The sequence below is a fragment of the Dipodomys ordii genome, unplaced genomic scaffold (genome assembly GCF_000151885.1).
Source record: "Dipodomys ordii isolate 6190 unplaced genomic scaffold, Dord_2.0 Scaffold11, whole genome shotgun sequence".
NCBI lineage: Eukaryota > Metazoa > Chordata > Mammalia > Rodentia > Heteromyidae > Dipodomys > Dipodomys ordii.
In genome coordinates, this window is record NW_012267227.1 from 464,522 (window position 1) to 487,320 (window position 22,799).

Here is a 22,799-nt window from a genome sequence, read left to right on the forward strand (position 1 = left end):
TGTATCTCAGCTCTTCAGCTCAAGGCTAGCGCTCTACCACTTGAGCCACAGTGCCACTTCTGGCTTTTTTTTCTTTTTGCTTATGGGGTGCTGAGGAATCAAACCCAGGGCCTCATGCATGTAAGGCAAGCGCTTTACCACTGAGCCACCTTCCCAGCCCCCAGGATATTTGTTTTTTAATCCTATGACTCTAATTGTTGACCCTAGGAGAAATAATGGAGTTGATAAAATCTTGCTTTGGCACTTTAGTCTGTGTCTTATTTGTTGGTAGATATCTGCATATCATTCACATATATTTGTTGGTAGATATCTGCATATTTGTCATGGGAACCTAAACTAAGGACTATGGAATTTTAGGTGAAGTGAACTGCTGAAGCCAGACTCAATATCTCAACTATTTCCCTAGGCTCCTTATCATGAGCGAAGTAACCCATGGGGTGAGACTCCTTTCAGAACTGAAAGATGAGGAAATTCCCTAATGAAAGACAAATCTGGTCATTCATATAAAACATCTTGGTTTCCTAGAAAAAAAAATATTTTTTTGAGCTGGGCACCAGTGTCTCATGTCTGTAATCCTAGCTATTCAGGAGGCTGAGAATCTGAAGATCATGGACAGCACAGGCAGGAAAGTCCATGAGACTCTTTATTTTCAATAAACCAGCAAAAAAGCTGGAAGTAGAAATGTGGCTAAAGTGGTAGAGCCCTACCGTGAGCAGAAAAAGGTCTAGGACAGTGCTCGGGCCCTGAGTTCAAAACCCAGGACCAGTAACAAAACATTGTTTTTGGATGTCATACATTATGATGTTCTTCTTCAAGAGTTTTCAAATAGAAACCATATTTCAATTGTTACTTCTGCCAGATGTGGGATAGGGCATTAGTTGGATAGTATTCACTCTCAAAACAGAGACCCTGGCAAGGGATGCTCAGACTTGCCTTGGGTGGCAGGGGAACTTCTGAATCCAAGAGTGAATTTGTAGGAATGGGCTTTGGCAGTGGGGTTGGTTGTACTTTTTGAAATCATCTACATCTCATTTATTTCTAATTTCCCTAACATTAAAAAGTGATTGTCCTCTTTCTTTCCCTACCCCTCCTCCCTCTACCAGCTCCTTGGAACATCTGTTTGATTCTGGGTACAATGCCCACTGCCAATGCATAATAAAAAAATAATAAATATCTCAGAGTACAGAGCTAAGCAGATTCACATAACCTCAATCATTTCTGAAATATCCAGCAAGTCCTGGTAGAAGGGAGGATTTCATTAGTTAGCTTAGTAAATTCTTGACAAACATCACAGAAATGGAGGAGCACGCCCTGGCGCACCTTTGGTTCAGCGGGATCAGGCTGTCTCCTCTGCACGGAGTGGAGAGGCAAGCTAAGGAGGACTGGGGAAGCCAGTTCATCCAGCAAGTCTCCCTCTGCCTTGCAGTGTGGAGGCAAGCAAGATCACTGTCAAAGTAACAGGATCTCCTTCCTTTTGTATCCTGCACACTGTACATCTTTGCTCTGATCTGACCTGACCTCCTCCAATGCCCTGCATCGAAATCACATACAGGCACATGCAATGAGCAATTCGAACAGTCTAGGACCCTCCTTGTAACAACTTAGAGCAGTTCTTCATTTCCTATGTGGCAGATAAAACCAGTCTACTCTAGGGACTTTACCAGTCTACTCTCAGGGTTGCTGGCCAACCCTGATTCATGAAATACCCCAGAGCGGGATTTTTTTTTTTTTTTTGCTCTGCCTTGATGAAAGACCTTTACTGCCTCATTTCTGAAAGTGTGAAACCATCTATCCAGTTATATGATTATTGCTATGTGGCCATTTAAATAACTGCATTAGAGAATAAAGTGTCTATTTTGGGGAAATTATTTCTGGGGAGGAGATGGAGAAGTAATGAAAGAAGTCAAAGCCCTATTACCTAAATCCTGAAACTAGCTCTCCATCTTGAGGATCAAGCGTTAACTCCTCAATAATACTACTCAAGGCCTCTGTGACCTGGCCTCTACTCTTACAGTAGTCTTACCTCTCCTTCCGCAGCTCCAGCCTCCTGCAAACTGCCTTCCTCCTTTCTCCCTTAGCTGACTCCTCAACCCTTTCTAAGGTAGCTCTAACCACATCTCCTCCAGAAAGCATTCTGTGCTGACCTAGTGAGTAGCTCTCCCCCCCCACCCCCGCCTCAAAGTGGGGGAATTGTGTGAATACTGTATTGGCTTTAAGGTCAGACTCCTGAATGCCCAGCACAGAGAAGATACTATTTGGGAACAAGTCACAATGGTGGTAAATATAGGAACCAAGTCCTTAACAGCTGCAGTTACAGAGTAAGAGAAAATATGAACCTCTTAACAGGCTCATTCGTTGTTGCCCAGGACAAAGTATTCCTGGACGGATTGTATGGGATTTTTCTTTTTTTTTTTTTGGGTCCGGTCGTGGGGCCTGAACTCTGGGCCTGGGCGTCCCTCAGCTCTTCAGCTCAAGGCTAGCACTCTACCACTTGAGCCACAGCACCACTTCCGGCTTTTTTCTTTTTGCTTATGTGGTGCTGAGGAATCGAACCCAGGGCCTCAGGCATGCAAGGCAAGCGCTCTACCGCTGAGCCATCTTCCCAGCCCTGTATGGGATTTTTCTACTTCTGAGGGCATCAGTTAGATGAATGAGGGGACATTTCTGAAGTACCACCTCAGAGGCAACATGCTATGTGAGGGCCCATTTTAAACTCGTAAGGCTGTGGCTTGTGTGAGGCATCTGGACAGGATGCCAGGTGTGCCAGCTCAGCCTCTGCTTACAAAGTGAGCCGTTTCCAACCTCATGCTTTAACATGTGTACTGTGCACAAAGACACAGCAAGGGAGTAGATTCCTAGGGGAAAGTCTGCAGCAGGAATGCGGGGTGGAGGGGGTTCATCATGGCCCACTGTGAGAAGTACACAGCTGAAGGCCCTGACAGAGTGACATCAGTGTGTGATGCTGCAGTCCACAGGGGCAGCTTGGGGCCATGATTAGCGCTCTAAGAAAAAGACGTGGAGAGGAGTAAAAGCAGTGGGAGTGGATGGTACTCACTGTTTAATTCATTTCTTTATTTGAAAGCATCTCTGATGGGGAATACAGAGATTGTACTGAGGAATAGCCTTAGTACCAAGGGAAAAAAAACTGATCTCACACCTTGGCAAAATAATAATCATAAATATCCGCAGCATTCAAGTAAGGAGATGTGTACATATGTAATATCATGTCTTATGGGTCGGAAATAGGGGGGCATCCTTCCTATCTTACAGATGTGTGAGATGGGTAGTTAGGAGTTATTTTCAGTGAGTAATGTTACATCGATGGACAATTATGTATGTTTCAGAGAACCTTTCATCTACTTGAGCACATCACTTATGGTCAGTGACCTAGAGAGTGTGGAGTATTGAAAGGAAAAATTATATATATATATATAATAGAAATATATATATTAGAAATACATATAGTATGTATTATTATATTATATATAACATTAATCATTAATTATATTACTACTACATCATGGCATTGTATACAAATCATATGTTAATATATTATATTATTTATATATTAAATATGGTATATATTAATTATATATAAATCAATCCCTTATGAATAACAAATAAGTGGTGTAAAACTACATTTTTCCCTTGTGTGTGTGTATATGTGCTAGTATTAGGGCTAGAACTCGGGGCCTGGGAGCTGTCTCTGAGCTTTTTCACTACAGGCTGGTACTTTACCACTTGAGCCACAAATCCAGTTCTGGCTGCTTTTTGCTTGAACTATGCTTTGAACTGTGATCCTCAGATCTCAGCTTTCTGAGTAGCTAGGATTATAGGTGTGCCCAGCTACACTAAAATAATTTATTTTCTCATGGCCACTAGCTAAAGTAGGTATTATCATCTTAATTTCAGTCACATTGCTAGTATGTAGAAAAACTTGGGTTCAAATCTAGTTGTAACTAATAACTGTGGCATCCATGGGCATGAAATAGCCAATCTGGGTCAGATTAGATCATTCATAGATGATGCTAAATCTGAACTGTTATAAAACAAAAGGTAGGGTGGACATCTTTTGTTGGCTTCCCAGTGTCAATGGCTCTTCTTTCAGGGCAATACTATTCCAAACCTCCTTTCAGGAATTACCCCTCCAATTACTCTTTGCTATGGAAGATGACCTAGAAGTATTCCACCCTCACTTTCCAAGATGAGCCCCTGACTAGTAAAGCCATGAACCACTGAGGTCAATAAAATGTTACAAAGCACATAGTAGGGCCTCTGGGGGCTGGGGTACCTGTGGGAGAGTAGCATGCTCTTCTCTTACTATTGCCTTGACCAAGGAAAAACTCTAGGAGTAACTTGGCAGCCATGCTATAGGCCTGTGGCTAGCTAGCCTTAGGTTAAGCCATCCTCATGCATAGCAAAGATGGAAAGAAATTAGGTACATCATTGAGTTACTGGATTAAGCTTGTTTGAAGCCAGAACAATCTTTAGATTTTCAGATACCTGAGACAATAACTGCTTTCTCCTCCCCTCCCCCTTCCTTCCTTTTCTTCTTTCTTTCCTTCTTTCTTTTAGCTTTCTTCCCTCCTCTTTCCTTCCTTCTTTCCTTTCTTCCTTCCTGTCTCTTTCCTTCTTACTTTCATTTATTTCTCCCTCGCCTTTCTCTGTCTCCCTTTTCTCTTCTTTCCTTCCTTCTTTTCTTTCTTTTGTCTTGGTACTTGGGCTTGAGCTCAGGGCCTGGGTGTCATTGCTTAGCTTTTTCACTCAATGCTGATACTCATCATTTGACCCATACATAACTCTACTTCTGGCTTGTTGGTGCTCAATTGGAGGTAACTGTCTCACAAACTTTTTCAACCTGGGCTGGCTTTGAACTACGATCCTCAGATCTCAGCCTCCTGAGCCACCAGCATTCATATCTCTTTATTTTGAAAGCTGTTCTGAGTTGAGTTTCTGTTACATAAACTTTCAACATTTTTAACTGATATGAATGGGGGAAGAGAGCAAACTGTGTTCCTACAATCGATGATCGATGTTTTAAGCCAGCAAATTCTCCGATCACCCAATGTACTGGTACTCTTATCCTGTAGAGAAGTTTTCATTCACTTCTTTCCATTAAGATCATTAGAAACAGTCACTTTTTAGAGTGTAAAGATACACTGAGAGAATGAAGGGAAGAAAAAAAAAAGAAAATGTATCCTGCAAGTCATAAACTACTTCCCACACCTACTTAAAGTTTAAGGACTGCCTTAATACTCTATGTTTAATTGTTAATTGAGAATTTAAAAAAAATCAAAAATGCCAAGTTTGCCTTCGATGAGATGGAAAATTATGCTGCTGTGGAAGGTACCGTAATGTAAAACAACCCACGTTCCCAGGCACACAAATGGTTTTGGTATGTAAAATTGCTTTGTAAAATATTTGCTCCATCTGCTGAAAGCAGCAAAGACAATTTTCCCTTGATAGCTAATGGCCCATTTCGGGTGTGTGGCAAGTGATTCGCTGCGGTGGCGGCTCTCATTAAACAGAATGGCGAAAATGCGGTATATAATTCTATACTTGGGTAGCATTATCCACTGGCTGCTTCTCGAGGAGTCTGGCCCTCATTATCTAGACTTCCACCTTGTACTGACATGCAGGCCTCGCAGCTGATTTGACTTGAGAAGCGTTTTGTCCAACTGAGGCACATATGTTGTGATTCTATTCCAAAGCGTAGCACAAATGCCTCTTTCCCCCCCCGACCAAAACACAAGAGAGGTTCATTTTCTCCAACTTCCTGGCACTTATGCTGCTGTTTCTCTTCCCCTCACCGCAGGGAGCTGCGCTTTCCTTTCCAGGCTCACCCTGTCATGCTGCATGCTGGGAGTTTCCATAGATAAAGATCAAATGCTTCTAGAAATTCTGAGTTAAACTTTGCACATATACTAACTCACACACACACAAATTTTCCCCAACACAAAAGTTGCCACCCATAGAAGGCTGACAAACACTGTTCGTGGTTTGTGGTGTAGCTATGATCTCTCTCTCTCTCTCTCTCTCTCTCTGAAAGCATTCTTTACCCTACACCCTGAATGACTTCAACATCTGCTAAAGGAACAATTAGAAATAAATACAGTAATCCAGAGTGGTTTAAAAAGAGAAGAATATGATCACATTTGGGGAACAATATTAAAAGTAGTTACAGGAACAAGTGGCTGGTGATGTAGAAATATTTTTAACAGTAGAGAACAGTTTTTAAGGAAGTTCTATTTAAATCTAAGAGTAAATACATATGGATGTTTTAAAGATTATGTTATATTTTAAAGTTGAAACTATGCAGTTTTCAAATCAACCTGTAAAGGTGATCCTAATTATTATTACTATAAGAGCTTTCTTTCTTCCCAGTTCTAAATATCACTGGTTAAGAAAACCGCATACATTAAACTGGGCACCAGTGGCTCACACTCATAATCCTAGCTACTCAGGAAGGGGCTGAGATCTGAGGATCACAGTTCAAAGCCAGCCTTGGCAGGAAAGCCCATGAGACTTTTATCACCAATTAATCACCAACAAGTTGGAAGTGGAGCTGTGGCTCAAATGGCAGAGCTCTAGCCTTGATCAAAAAAAGCTAAGGGACAGTGCCCAGGCACTGAGTTCAAGCCCCAATACTGGCATAAAAAGAAAAAAAAAAAACAAAGACAAGAGGAAAATGTGTGCACATTGGGCTTGGTTTTTCATCTGAGCAGGGGGAAGAAAAGAGTGATTGGCTGGAATGAAATGAGACTATTGGGAGATTTTATATTTTGATGTTATATGTAAGAAAGGGCAGACAGCTACAGTTCTTCATCAGAGTGAGGAGCTGGACCTCCTTTGATCTTTCGAAACCTGCCGATGCATGCACCAGAGGCAGATGCAGCCACATTGTATACTGGTGGCTTTCTTTCTATAGACCACACCAGGATAATAATAAATCAGAGCATTCCAAAGTGAGGGTTTTGCTTTTGTTGTTGGATCTGGCATGGTGACAAGAAAGCCCATGTCTTCTCAAGGGCATCTCTGGGCTCACCGAGGACAGACGACCAGAAGCAAATGGCGCAGTTGCCATCAGAGGAGACAGAAAGAGGGAGAGAAAGAGAGGTGGGGGGGAACCCTTAATTTGAATCTGTTCCAAAATCCTCATGCTTGCTCTGTGCTTTTCAGCAGAGCAGACATTTCCAAAAGAACTCCAACGGGGACTTCCTGGATGCAAAAACACTAACCGATTCTCGTTCCTCTCATCTTTTGCTTTATTCCTTCTTTCCACGCTGTTATGGTGATGGTGGGGCGGGGGGGGGGGACTGGCAGTTAAATTCAATTGATTCAAAATATTCTGGATCCATATGGCCGCCAACCCTAGAGCTGAAGCAGTGCTAGGGCCTCACTGCTGTTTCCAAGCATTTGCCTCTCCTCCAGTCCCCAGATGGCGGGAGTAACATTTAAACCTCCTTTTCTCTGCCTTCTACAATAGACCTTGGCACCATTTCAACTGTTTACTCCGGTAATTAACAGCTCTGATACCACAACAATTACAACTCCTCCACTCTCACCACAATAATGCTATGAATTAGTGAGAGCTAATGGCTGGAAGGTAGAGTGTTTCCAGACTGTGAGAGCTGTGCATTTTTTAGAATAAAATAAAAGGTACAAAACAGCGCGCTTGCAGTAGACAATGATTACCTAGTAATTAGTTTACACAAAGCTTCCTATTTAATGGCAAACCGCTGTAATTAACGAGTGACAGAAAATCAAAGGGTACTTTGTAAGCATATGAAAAATTAGCACTGCAGGCCCATAGCTTTATGTACTGATTAGAAGCATATTAAATCAATAGGACACACAAACCCACAGCTTGTAGAGCTGATTATTATAGGCCCTCAGAAGGGGTACCCTGGCTTTCGTTTAACTTGGGGAGACAATTTTCCTTCTCTTGTCTTCTTCCGCAGGCACAGGGAAACCCCTCAAACTCAACCTTGGCAGTGTCATGAAAATAACCACTGAGCTAGAAGAAAACGTTCTAAGTCATTCTCAGAGCTAAGGAAAAATATGTAAATGATTACAATTTTCCCAGGGATTGTGGTGACATGCTGCTATACTAATTAGAAAATACACCAACTGGAACCAGAAAATGAAGAAACCAGACCAGATCTTTTGGTCAGAGTGAGCTCTCTCTATCAAGTCTTGTAATTCAACCCGTAGAAAGTTCCAATATATGAATTGCTTCCTGCTTCCAAATGATAAGCTATCATGCTGCTAATGAAGGTTTATTCTTTTTAAGGCATTATCAAGAAAAGCCATAGACACAATTGAATCATCATGCTGAATCTGCAGCAGCTACAATCTTCTGTAATAATAACCAATGCTTGCTAAATATTCTGGAAGATTACAAGATCCTTAAGGACCTTCTGAAAACCAAAGAGCAATCAAATTGTGTGTACTTGGCTTGGTGTTGCTATTTTCTTACCATACAAATTTATGGTAATATTAATAATAAAAGGTAGCATTGTTCGAATTCTAGTATGCCAAGTATCTAGTCTCCTAGAAAGTGGAGGAGTCAAACCTACATACACCTTGGTCAAGAAATAGGATTTGGTTTTGTTATTTGGTACCACTGGGGTTTGAACTCAGTACCTAGCACTTGCTTAGCAGACACTCAGACTACTGAGCCATGCCTCCAGCTGTCCTCTCAATAGTAGAGAGTAGAACTATCAGACTAGCCTGTTTGAACACTCACTGCTTAAAAGGGAATTCACCATGTCAACCTGGAACAGAAGACTAATAAAAGGAATACCTAGATGAATAAAATGGCTACTTAAGCAAAAAGAAAAAGTGTCTAATAGTTCATTATCTTTTTGTCTGGGTTTGTGCTCGTACTGGGGTTTGAATTCAGGGCCTCCCACTCTTGTTTAGCTTGTTTGTTCCATGCAGGTTTTGCTTTTTCCACTCAAGGCTGGTACTCTACTACTTGAGCCATACCTCCATTTGCAGCTTTTTACTGGTTAATGGAAAATAAGTGTATCTTGGATTTGTCTGCCAGGGCTATCTTTAGACTACAATAGTCAGATCTCAGAATCCTGATTATAAGTGTGAGCTAGCGAGCCCCCAGCTAATTGTTCACTATTTTTAATGCTGCATCTGATTGCAAAGGTAACCTACTCAAAGCTTTTAGAAGATTTATAGATTTAACCAAGTGAACATGATGGTGTGTTAAGTTGAGAAAGGTATTGAAATCTATCACTCCACAGGTCAAAGGCAAACACACAAATTCCTGAGCATCAGTTTCTCCAGGGGTAAATGGGGGCTATCTCCCTTCTCAAACTGCTATGAAAGTAGATGAGTAGAATTCTTAGGGCTTTCCTGAGATTTAGATTAATTTATTATTATTAAATACAAGAAAATATTGAGACTGTTTTTTAACAGTATTATGGTTCTGTAAAATCATGAAAAGCCTATTAAAATGCTGAATATAATTCTATAAAATGCCTAAAAACCCATGTGTAGGCCAGCATTCTGGTAGCTACAAAATACATACAGATAATCTGAAGTGTCAAGCTTTTAAGTTATAAAAAATAAGTATAAAAATGAAATCATTATTTGTATGAAGTTTTAGGATTAGGAAAAAATGTATTCTACATTTTTAAACCTAGATTTTTCTTAACACCAAGATGTTGTATTTATTATAAAAATACAAATAAGAAGAACATGTAAAAAAAATACTGTCACTGGGTGAGGTAGGACGCATCTGTAACCCAGCTCTGGGAAGGCAGCAATGAGTGTCACAGATCATAGTTTGAGGCCAGCATTGAATACATAGTGAAACCTTGTCTCAAATAAATAGCCAATAAGCAATTAAAATTAAAAAAGGTATTCCTTGCAAGTAAGTAAATAATAGCATAGTTGCATTTTTTTTATTTAAAATTAAGAGAAAAACTGTTTAAGATATTCATGCTGATAAGGTTGTACTAAAAACTGGTATGCTTATTTTCTCTATTATTTTGTTGTTTGGGGAATTGGTACTCTCTGAGACATAAAACAACATATAACTTGAGTCGTAAAACATCTTACGCACAGGTCTTTCTCCAAGGAAAATAACTCAACAGAAGCAAAAAGAGGTATAAATAAAAACTTTACACAGGCAAAGCTTTTCTTTTCCCTTTTTCTCTCCCAACACCAAAAACAAAACACAAAAATAAAAACAAAACCCAAAACAGAAATAATAAAAACAACAACAACAAAAATTAGCCTGGTACAGCAGCTCATGCCTATAATCTTAGCTGCTCAGGAGGCAGAGATCTAGAGGATTGTGGTTCTCTTACAGTCAAAGCAAAATGTTTACAAAACCTCATCTCAACCAATGAAATGGTGGGCATTCAAGTATGCACTTGTCATCCCTAGCTATTCAGAAAGTGGTCATTGGAATGTCTTGGTCAAAGGTAGTCTGAAAATAAAGTGAGATCCTATTTGAAAAAATTCCTATTTGAGAAACTGGATGCCAGTGGCTCATGCCTGTAATCCTAGCTATTCAGGAGGCTGAGATCTAAGGATCTCAGTTTGAAGCCCGCTTGGGCAGAAAAGTTCACAAGACTCTTATCTCCAATTAACCAGCAAAAAGGTGGAAGTGGCCAGTTTCCAGTGGCTCACACCTATAATCCTAACTACTCAGGAGAATGAGATCTGAGGATAGTAGTTTACAGCCAGGCTGGGCAGAAAAGTCCCCTTGAGACTTTTATCTCCAATTAACCAGCAGAAAACTGGAATTGGTGCTGGAAGTGGAGCTATGGCTCAAGTGGTAGAGCACTAACTTTGAGCAGAAAAGCTCAGGGACAGAGCCCAGGCCGTGAGTTCAAGCCTCAAAACCGGCACAAGAGCCAGGCACCGGTGTCTCACGCCTGTAATCCTAGCTACTCAGGAGGCTGAGATCTGAGGATCATGGTTCAAAGCCAGCCCGAGCAGGAAAGTCCATGAAACTCTAATCTCCAAGAAAATTCTTATCCACAAGAAAACTGGAAGTAGCTCTGTGGCTCAAGTGGTAGAGCGCTAGCCTTGAGCTGAAGAGCTGAGGGACAGTGCCCAGGCCCAGAGTTCAGGCCTCACGACTGGACCAAAAAAAAAAAAGAAGGAGGAGGAGGATGATAGCGATGAGAAAAAGGGAAAGGAAGAGGGAGAAGCAGAAGGAGAAGGAGAAGAAGGAGGAGAAGCCACAAGAAGAACTGGTAGTACCTGAGTGTACTGTATCTCTCTGGACTATCTCAGATGGGTGTGCCCATCTGAGTCTTTGTCTACGAAATGAAAACAAATCCTCAGCCTTAATTAAGTACTGAGCTCTAAGTGACCTGTGGGGTGTGAGAGACAGAAGGGTCCAACAGGATGAAGAGAATAGACTTGCAACCAAGTCTCCAAGAAAAAAAAGACTTCTGCTTCATTTTCCCTGTGCCCATTCTTTGATATTCTGCTTTTCCAAACTTCCCTACTTGTCTACACTGATTTTTCTAAATATGGCTATGGCCTTTTGGTGTCTGTTGACACCATGACTTTAAGTTGAAATAAAGTAAAAGTAATTTCCAAGGATCGCTCCTTGGAAATTAAAACTTGAAAGAGAGAATACTTAAATCTACATGGACTCCTGCCTACTTCTAAAACCAATATCTTCATAAGACACTCGAGCTTCAAAACCGCTCCAACTCCCATAAACAGCTCTGTTTTAATCTGTTGCCTGCAACATACCAATGAGAAAAATCATGGTATCGTGTCCTAAACTGCTATGCAAATGATGCTATTTGTAAGTATTAACATAATTTAGTGCTTACAGTCATATTCTCATTTCTAATAATTCTCCTGGAATGGAGTCTTTTTCTGGACTCTTAGCCTGCAGGATAGTCTTTCATCAAGAAGCTGAAATTTTTAATAACCTGCCAGCATATGTTTTGTATGTGCCAGGCTAGGCTTGATGACACATCATCTTCATTATCAAAAGAAGCAGGTCTACAAACTGTAATGGGACATTAAAACATGTCTGTGCTCATAAAGTAATGCTTTGATGTCTAAATGTACACAAGTACAATGGTCTTATGGAACAAAGGAGAATTCTAATCCTAATTTCTCAATAGCTACACTCAATAGAGACTGTCATGCACCTCCACTCCAAATGCCATTTCACTTTGAAGGCAAAAAAGAATATCAAAGCTTCGCAGAACTGCTTTTCTTTTAATTTTAATTATTTTGGCTTCTCACCACATCATGGCAAAGCAGGCCTCAGACTGCAAAAAGATTTCTTGAGTAATTTTTGTACTTGTTAACAGTTTTTAAAAATGATTTAGATATGCTATCAATTATTCAAGAGTTTCACATTTAATAACATTAACAACAGTGCCAAATGAATTTAGTGACAATTTAAAATGGCATAGTTTGAAATAATTGAAATTAAATAATGTACAGTGTGGTTTCTAAATACAATTCAGTCATATGTTCAATGTTATTTTTGTTTTGTGCCAGTACTGGGGCTTGAACTCAGGGGCTGGGTGCTGTCTCTTGGTTTTTCACTCTACCACTTGAGCCACAGCTTCATTTCTGGGATTCTGGTGCTTAATTAGAGGTAAGAGTCTCTTGGACTTTCCTGCCCAGGCTGGCTTTGAACCACAATCATCAGATCTCAGCTTCCTGAGTAGCTAGAATTACAGATGTGAACCACCAGAGCCCCACTGTAAACATTTCACACATTTCAAATTTATTATAGCCTAGTTTCAGGAGAATGCTTTGAAACTTATCATTGGAATGACTGAGGCCAACACAAACCTTGCACGCTAATGTTTCAAGTTTTTAAAAGAAAAAAAATTCAGATATTTTCATGATTTAATCTCAACAGCTTGCTTCCAAAAGCAGCTCTATACAAATGAAATGAAATCCAGTTCAAAGAGAAAAAAGGGAAACCACTATGAACCTCAAAATTAAATACATTTTGTTTTACTTTCTTTTTCTTAAAGAGTAATTCACTTTGGTATACTTTAAATAATATGTAAAAAGCTGGCCATGACAGGTACTGTATTTAGTGTAGCCACTGTTGGAGAGCAAGAATAGGTCATGAGGGGAATGGTACCATTTTTCAAGGGAAACTCTCTCTCCTGACTGTTCTCCAGATCTAGCCATCATTTCGCATTCCCAAGAGCAATGAAGCTCCCTCTAGTTTGCCCCTCCCTCTCTAACACTTGTGCCTTGATTCATACACTTCTCTAGTGGGATGCTCAAAGCAGATGAAAATCACCTTGTACAACCCACTGCTAACCAGCTAAGATAACTTGCCTCTCAATTTTCCTTTAGCCAGTAGCTCAGCCTAAACATTGATAGGGGAAAAGAAAAGCCAAACATGACTAGGTCTCTTGGTCCCAAAATGGCCTAGTATTTTAGTGGTGGATATAATTTAAAATTAAAATTAATCATTAAGCAAATGCAGAACAGACTTAGTTACATTATTCATCTTACCAATGTGCATGGAAAATTTTATATATCTCTGTTCATATCCCAAGGCCTCATACCTGCCGCTCTGCTTTCGCTGGGATGTACTCCTATTTTTTTCTCTCTCAGCATCTCACAGGGACCAGCAGTTATATAAATTTCCTTGGACTGTCTTAAAAACATATGACTGCTGACAAAATGCTATCATATGTTAGCTTCCAAGTGACAGCCATTCACTAATAGAATTTCTGTCCCATAATAAAATACAGCTAGCTTAATAACAACATTTGATAGAAACACATTATCAAGACTTACTTTGGGCAAATGATGAAATTTGTAATGTTACTGAATATGAAAAGAACAATTTTATAATTATCATAATCAATTTGAAGGTATGAATGACAATTTTTGGGGAGGTCCAGTCGTGGGGCCTGAATTCTGGGCCTGGGCGCTGTCCCTCAACTCTTCAGCTCAAGGCTAACACTCTACCACTTGAGCCACAGTGCCACTTCTGGCTTTTTTCTTTATGTGGTGCTGAGGAATTGAACCCAGGGCTTCAGGCATGCAAGGCAAGCGCTCTACCACTGAGCCACCTTCCCAGCCCATGAATGACAATTTTTAGGGACCAAAGAAGATACATTTAAAATAACCCTATGACTCAGATGAGTGAGGTGTTTCAAGCCTGTAATCCTAACTACTTGGAAGGCAGAGATGGAGGGTAACGGTTTGAAGTTAAGGTGGGAAAAAAAATCACAAGACTCAACCAATGGCTAAGTGAAGTTGACATACACCTCTGTTTTCTCAGTTATATGGAGGACAAAAATAAGAGGATTGCAGTCCAAGCTAACTTGGGCATAATGCGTGATCCTATCGCAAAAGCACCAGCTCACCAGCACTGGCTAACTACTCAGAAGGCTGAGATCTGAGGATCATGATTTAAAGCTAGCCCTGGAAGAAAAGTCATGAGACTCTTACCTCCAATTAGCTAACAGAAAGTGGAAAGTAGAAGTGGGCTCAAGTGATAGAGAGCAAGCCTTAAACAAAAAATCCAGTCAAAGTGTGAGGATCTGAATTCAAGCCCCAGTACTAACACAAAGAAAAAGAATGCAAAAAAGAAGTTGGTGGCCCAGCGTCGGTGGCTCACACCTGTAATCCTAGCTACTCAGGAGGCTGAGATCTGAGGATTGCAGTTCAAAGACAGGTTGGACAGGAAAGTCTGTGAGACTCATCTTCAATTAAGCACCAGAAAACTGGAAGTGGCACTGTGGCTTGTCTTGAGCTGAAGAGCTTAGGGACAGTGCCCAGGCTCAGAGTTCAAGCCCCACAACCAAAAAAAAAGAGATTGGTGGAGTGGCTCAAGTGGTAAAGTGCCTACCAAGCAAGTATAAGATCTTGATTTCAAACCTCAGTATGTCAAAATAATATAACATTAACAACAACAACAATAACAACAACAACAATAGCCCAATGATTCAATTCATTTTCTGTACAGGGACTCAAGCCCAAGATAGGAACTATGGGTAAGTCACAGAGCTGAGTCTAAAAGAAAGAACTCTTATCTGGTAATGGAGCCTTGTAATTCGTAACCTATGGTTTAAATTGCCACTGAATACTTACGTGAGCCCACTTCTTACTCCAGCCTTCACACCCGTATCTGTTGCTCTCCTTTACTACCCACTTGTAGCATGATAGATGGGAAGCAATGTCACAAAAGGCTGTCCCATTCCCTCCAAATTCCAGGTCCATTTTAAAGAGCCAGCGTTGGATTTGCAGGTGATCAGTCACCAGCTGGGTCAACTGTTCTATCATCTGTGAGGCAAAGACAGCAACATTTCAGAGTTCTCATCCTTTCTATCTCATTGACTTGGTTGTGAAATTTTGCATGTGTTCTCATTTGGTTCGCCTCTCCTTAAGATGGGCTAAAGAAGAGTATTGTATTTATGTTGTAAAAAATAACCATTAAGCAATGAGATCAAAGACATGCTTAAAAGTATAATCTTGCTGGGTTCTGGTGACTCATGCCTATAATCCTAGCTACTGAGGAGGTTCAGATCTGAGAATTCCCTTTGGAAGCCAGCCGAGGCGGAAAATTCCATGAGAGTCTTATCTCCAATTACCACCAAAAAGCCAGAAGTGGAGGTGTGGCTCAAGTGGTAGAGTGCCAGCCTTGAACAAAAAAGCCAAGTGAGAACATGAGGCAGAGTTCAAGCTCCAGTATACTGTCTCTCTGTCTCTGTGTCTCTGTCTCTCTGTCTCTCTCTCTCATACATCTTCCCCCCAGAATCCAATAGCAAAACAATTTCACACATACACAAAAAAACCCATGAGAGATAAAGGAAAGAAAATACTCATAGAACCCATCTTTCCGGAATGAATACCTAACCTACCTTTGATCAGAAACATACTCCCTCGAGAACTGGTTTCAAACACAGATATTTAAGGAATAGAATTGATTTCCAATGAACCAATGGAGAAAAAGTCAATAAAAAATAAAACCCGGGGCTGGGAAGGTGGCTCAGTGGTAAAGTGTTGACTCGCATGCATGAGGCCCTGGGTTCGATTCCTCAGCACCACATAAGCAGAAAAAGCTGAAAGTGGTGCTGTGGTTCAAGTGGTAGAGGGCTAGCCTTGAGCTGAAAAGCCGAGGGACAGCACCCAGGCCCAGAGTTCAAGCTCCACAACTGATGACAAAATAAACACAAAAAAACCTAGTTTGATACTATTTTTGGAACAACATCTTTGCCATTATTGAATTGATACTTAGAAAGTATGTTTTCATTACTGAGCTGAAACCCTCTATAATAACGCTGACATCACTGACCTTTATAGGAGTCCTACCTTTGACTTATAAATTCTCCACATGGACTTTCCCATTTAGTACTCACACTTATCCATGAGGTAGGGACTATTCATGGTTCTATTTTATATATAAACAGATGCTGGCTAACTTAAACCACTTGCACAAGATCACATAGCATGTGGGGCAGAGCAAGGCACCTCCCAGCTTGCTTTGATTCCAACCTTACACTTCTTACCCGGTCCAAGGGGCTCCAGGGAGCAAGAGAGATGAATGAACTGGAGACAAAAGTTAGAGGAACAAGAAAAGCAACTTGCCTCACAGTCAACGTGCCATTGAGAGTGTGTATGAATCACACGAATTTCTATAGCAAGTCTACTTAAATTATATTACAGACTTGGAAAAAACTGTACACACACACACACACATATATACAGTGCTACACTGGAGGTTGAACACAGGACCTGTACACTGTCTTGAGCTGTGTCACTTAAGGATGCCACTCTCCCACTTGAGCCACACTTCTACTTCCAGCATTTTTGGTGGTTAATTGGAGTCTCATGGATTTTTCTGCCTGGGCTGGCTTTGAACTATGATTCTCAGATCTTAGCTTACTGAGTAAGTAGGACAGGCATTCAGTCTGTACTTCTTTGAAGCCAACAAACTGACATTAAGCATCATGAATCTACCCATGCTGCTCTTGGCTATGGCCTCTTGTATGTATATTTCTTGTGACACTCTTATTTTCTTCTCTTTTGATGACTTCTTTTGCCTACCAATAGGTTCCTATTTTTTTCCTCATTAAAAAGCGTGAAAGAATTTAATATTTATAGTTTGAATCTGAAACTGTAAAGGTAAATTTATTTTGTTTAAAGGCATGATGTGTTCTTTTGAGTTATGGCTATCCATCAAATGTTCTTGGAGATGCTACATGGAATTTGTAGGGAAAAAAATAACAAATACTCACACTTGAGGTCCCCACTTTGACTCCCTAATTATCAAATAATGTCTATGGATAACTTGGATTTTTTTTTTGTCCATCATGGGGCTTGAACTCTGGGCCTGAGCACTGTCTCTCAGCTCTTCAGCTCAAAGCTAGCATTCTACCATTTGAGCTATAGCACCACTTCCAGTTTTCTGGTGGTTTATTGGAGATAAGAGTTTCATGGACTTTCCTGTCCTGGCTATCTTTGAACCGCAATCCTCAAATCTCAGCCTCCTGAGTAGCTAGGATTACAGGCATGAGCCACCAGCACTCGGCTAATTTGGATGTTTAATCAAGGTATCCTGATTTATATATCTTGTGGCAATGAACATAGCTTAGGAAGACTTTAAATATGTCTTCTAAAGTTGCATTCCTTCTTTCTTTAATAGATAGGGAAGACAGATTCTATATTTAATCATATTTTTAGGGCATTGTGGTCACTCTTTGCTGTAGAAATGGTCTTCACCCTGTTAATGTTAGATTAAAAAATTCTGCTGTTGTAAGGAAAGGTGTTCTGGCAGTCTATTAAATCATACATTTGAGTGTATTGTATATTTGGAGATTTCAAATACTAATAGAATTATCTGTTTCTTCCAAATCCTATTATTTGTTGTTTCTGAGAAGCATATAAATAGGTGTCTTTGATAGGTCCCCTACAGTAATGAAAACGATCAATAGGATTGTAAAGACTATGCCACTGGAAAGAATTATGTGCTATCTTTAAGTGAAAATTGAACAGTACTTTAAAATAGCACTGCCATTTTTGATTATTTAACTAAAGCTGTCAATATTTCATGCGAAGCAGAGGCCAGAAAGAAAACTTGCATGGTTACTTTATGAACCAAATCAGAAAATGCTCACTGTGCTCATGCTGGTTGTTTTTTTTTTTTTTAATAATCATCAACCAAGTGATTTTAGGCTATTTCTAAACATTTGTTTTTGTCTGTTTGAGTCTATCTGTTCAAAAGGTCTTTTTTTGTTGTTGTTGTGATTCTTTTATGCTGGCAAAGAGTAAAAGTAGGAAAAAATGACTACTGTGAAAATCCAACTAATACTCAGGAATATTTCCTAAATATTACTTGTTAAAAAAAAGAGTTTTACCAGGTTTGTTTTTATGTTGCACATCAGTGAAAAAAATCATTGTTATTGATTCATTACCATCTGCAGATTCAAAATACTGATACACTGAGATTGATTAGGTAGGATAATAACTATGTACAAAATCTCTGTGAAGTACTTTGGCTCTTGATGGCCACAGATACATGTTTTTCAGAAAAGCAGACTCAGTTATAACTCAGTTTACTATTATGGTATTTATATATACCATAGATCAACTAGTATCCTTAAAATCTGATGTGTCTATGAGTCGTTGTTTTTTTTTCCTAGTCCTGGGGCTTGAAATCAGGGCCTAGGCATTGTCACTAAACTCTATCACTCAAGGCCAGCACTATGGCACTCTACTTCCAGTGTTTTGATGGTTAATTGGAGTTAAGAATATCATGGACATTCCTGCCTTGGCTGGCTTTGAACCAGGATGCTCAGATCTCAGCCTCCTGAAGAACTAAGATTATAGGCCACCAGTACCCAGCAATGAGGAAATTTTTAATCCGCCTTCTAAATACAATCACTAGACAGAGGCTGTACTACAATTCGGAGATTAACCACAATTAACGTATAAAGTGCTAAATACTTCAGAGCAGAATAATGCCTCAATTCTCATCAGTGAAGATGAAATCAAGGATCAATTTAAATACTGCACGTACATTTTAAAGTCTTGAAGATTGCTTAATAATAATAATAATAATAAAACTGTACCATTTTAATGGGTATTTCACTTTTTATTAAGCTTAGTGGCCCAAAAATTTTACTGGGAAGCAGAGTTGAGCAATCTTCCTTGTTATTTTTGAAGCCCAGTGTAGGTTAATGATCATGGAAAGTGATCCAGCAGCTCAGAGGGAGCCTCGCTAATCCACAAAAGCTCCCTGCGCCTTTTCACAGATCATGCTATTTCTATGAGCCTAGGTATCAACAAAAACACTCTAGTAAGACTTTAGGGAAATTCAGTAAGCTTGTATCTTCTTCCATCATGTCTCTGCAGAGTATCAGTTATTGAAAGACTTGATTTGGGGGGAAAGGGGGTCTCATGACTTGTGTGGTATATAACATAATGAACAAGCAACTGAGATTCTTAGAAGGGCTTCGCTAAATTCAGTCCCTGGCAAACTATCCCATTGTATATGGTTCTTCAGTTTCCCTAGAAGTGGAGAGTGGAGATAATTGGTGATTGGCTCAGAGTAACGGTCAAGAGATGTACTAAAACAGAGGTTAGGAAATGTTAACAGCCATTTGTCTTTTAATTTTCTTTATTATGAAAACAGATGGCAGATAAATGAGAGAACACCTGCCAGAGTTCACTCAAAGAGAAAACATTTCTAGCAGCTAATGAATCTCTCCAAATATTTGGGGCCTGTAACTACCTGCTGGAATTACAGAGCCACGGCCCTGGTTCAAGGCAAAACCAGCAGTAGTTTCATTCACAGCTCCACTTTTGGCTTTTTTGGTGGTTAATTGGAGACAAGGGTCAGACTTTCCTGCCCAGGCTGGCTTTGAACCACAATCCTCAGATCCTCAGATCTCAGTGTCCTGAGCAGCTAGCAACACAGGCATGAGCCATGGGCGCCTGGCCCAAATAATAATTTTTAACAATCTAAAATGCCTTAAGGGTAAATATTTTGGAAATTCCAGCAATTTCTGTAAGACAATTAGAAAGAAACATGAAAACCTACAGGCTTCATGGAGACCCCTTAAATCAACTCAAGAATACAACTTTCACTGTGAAATTTGTGAGCAGCATCTTGTCACCATACGTACCTGATCATTTGAATAAATGTCATATGCTCCAGGAGGGATTGGTACATTGATCTTGTCAAAGATCCGTTTACTGCCAGACTTGGAACTATAAAGTTGCACCAGCTCAGGCTCTGAGCCCAGGATGGGTACATTTAACATATCAGCCACAGCTAAATCATCTCTGTGGAGAAAACCACCCACAATGTAGGCCTCTTTTCCTTGGATGAGATTTTTTATTCTTTTGATTGCCTTGGGACTGTACTTCAGGTGAGTGGCCAGGCACATGTGATGATTCTGTGTGAAGATCATATAATGCCTGTTAAGAGAGGTGCCCTTTTCTTTTTCTAATCCATACACTTAATTTATAATGTTGCACACAATAAATACATTATTAATAGCAGGCTGGGTTATGACCTATCCTGTTGTTTAGCAGTTTAAATTGATAAAAGCTGTTGGGGTGAGGTTCCATAATCGCTCACATCTTTAGTGTGTTGGAAATAGGCTCGCTGGGAATAGAACTAATTACTACACATCTGTATTTATTTGATCCACGTGGAATTATCCTTCTGTCAGAAGGAAAAGAGGCTGGCGGCCTTTGGATAATAGTGATTCATCTCAGCAACACTTCTGGCATGGTTTAACACTAAAGCATCTGGAAAATCAATACTAAAAAAATGAAGAAAACAAAAAACCCCCAGAATTCTTCACTGTTTTACTCCTAATCTGGCAACTCTTCAAATGCTTTAGTAAGAAAAAGGTACTTGACTTGGGTACCCTCTTGCGGAAATTCCATTGCAAAATCTATTTCAGATAACATACCATTTAATTGTGGTTCTCAGTGGTTCTAGCCAATAATTCTGGAGAGACCTCATGAATAGAAGGTATTTGAAATTTTGTGCATGACTCAGATTCATTTTCCAATTCAAATTCTTTTTAATTTTGAGTAGTTAGACCTAGTTCAGCAATGACTGTGACTTTCTCTATTAAATAAGTAATTCTATTCATGACTAAATAGCAGAGGACAGAGCCAGGTGGTCATCACACAGCAAAACTAATATGGCTGTGTTTCTGCTTTCAAGAAATGGGGACATAAATAAGGATAGGCAATACATAACTAATATAAGGTAGGTAAGAGCCATAGGTAGCTACATAGTGCTTTGGAGGCATAAAATAGAAAGGCGTAGGCCATATGCTGGTAGAGAGAACTGAAAAACTAAGATATTGGTGGGGGTGTGTGGGGAGAATTGGGTGGGGGAGCGGGTGGGGGAATGGGAAGGGATGGGAGGGGAAACAAAGGAGGAGGCTACAATGCTTGATAAGAAATGTACTCATTATCTTGCCCATGTAATTGTAACCCCTCTGTACAGTATTTTCACAATAAAAAATAAAAATTAAAAGAAAAGAAAAGAAAAACTAAGGTATTTGTTTTCCTTATGCCTTAGTTTCTTTATCTTTAAAATGAGTATAATAGGACCTTTCATATAGGGAAGTTGTGAGGATTAAATGAAATAATGCATATAAATCATTTATAATAATACATAGGACACAACAGAAATGAATGTTAGGTAGTATTAGTATCATGAAAGAAGCTGGGGTGAAAATGGGGGTGGGAAGGGCATTCTCCCAGGATAGAGCATTAGAACCAGTACTGTTTACTTCCTTAACTAAAGAGGGTAGCATGGGGATTTGAAGTCAGACAGTTCTGGCTTTGAATCCAGCTCGATTACTTCTAAACTAACTGCATGAACTTGGACAAGTGACTTAGTCTCTGTGAGTCCATTTATTTGTTAAATGGGAGAAAACCCCACCCATATTTTGCTCCAAGGCTAAAATAAGATCATGAATATAAAACAACTAATATGATATATGGTTTGGGGCCAATAGTTAATAAATAGTAATTATTATTTTTACAGAGCAAACCTTATTTTAAAAATAAAGTCAAGCCAGGCACTGGTAGCTTATACCTAGAATCTTCGCTACTCAGGAGGTATCCTGTTGGAAGCAAGCCCTAGCAAATGAATCACAGGGACTCTTATCTCCACTTAACTAGCAAAAATTTAGAATTGGGGTGTGGCTCTTGTGGTTGGTAGAGTGCCAGCCTTGAGTGAAAAAGCTAAGCAAGTGTGAGGCCCTGAGTTCCAGCCCCAGTTCTCTCTCTCTCACACACACACACATACACATTAAAAAGTCATACAATAATGTAAAGCAAAGGTACCAGAACTTTAAGGGAATCCAAGGGTTTTATAAGCCAGTAGCTACTTCAATGTTCATGCAAAGTTTCTAATATGTTAGTATAAAAATGTGGAGTGACTAGTTTGGAGGAAGATCTAGTGTACCAGTTTGCAGACTGTTGAAGAGTATAAAAACAGTCTGTATGGAGAGAAGAGAGTTAGACTGGGAAGATCCACTGGATGTCAAGGTTTGCCTGAATTTGTAACTTGCTAGAAGAATGAGCATACTGGACTTTTGTGAGCCTCAGTTCCCTATCTTCAAATAAGGGGCTAAAGGCCTCAGGATGCTTCCAGCTCTTGAAACAACACTCTCTAAACAAGAGCTCTTCTGTACTTAGTGGTTAACATGTATAGAGTTTCTCCTGAGGATAATGGTAAGTCCTGGAAACAGATAGTCATGATGCTTGCATAACAAGATCAGTGTATAACAAGTGTAGTGTACACTTAAAAAGGGTTAAGATAGTAAATTGTA

General features: G+C 39.8%; 1 protein-coding gene across 1 annotated transcript in view; it reads right to left on the reverse strand.

Moving 5' to 3' along the window:
- The window catches only part of Iqch (IQ motif containing H), a 226,063-nt gene that overhangs the window by 75,056 nt on the left and 128,208 nt on the right, over window positions 1-22,799 (reverse strand). The window contains exons 14-16 of the mRNA XM_013009902.1: window positions 20,118-20,390; window positions 15,082-15,273; window positions 13,312-13,342 (exon numbers count right to left, since the gene is read on the reverse strand). Of these exons, the coding sequence (XP_012865356.1) occupies window positions 13,312-13,342; window positions 15,082-15,273; window positions 20,118-20,390 (496 nt within the window). The remainder of the gene's footprint in view (window positions 1-13,311; window positions 13,343-15,081; window positions 15,274-20,117; window positions 20,391-22,799) is intronic.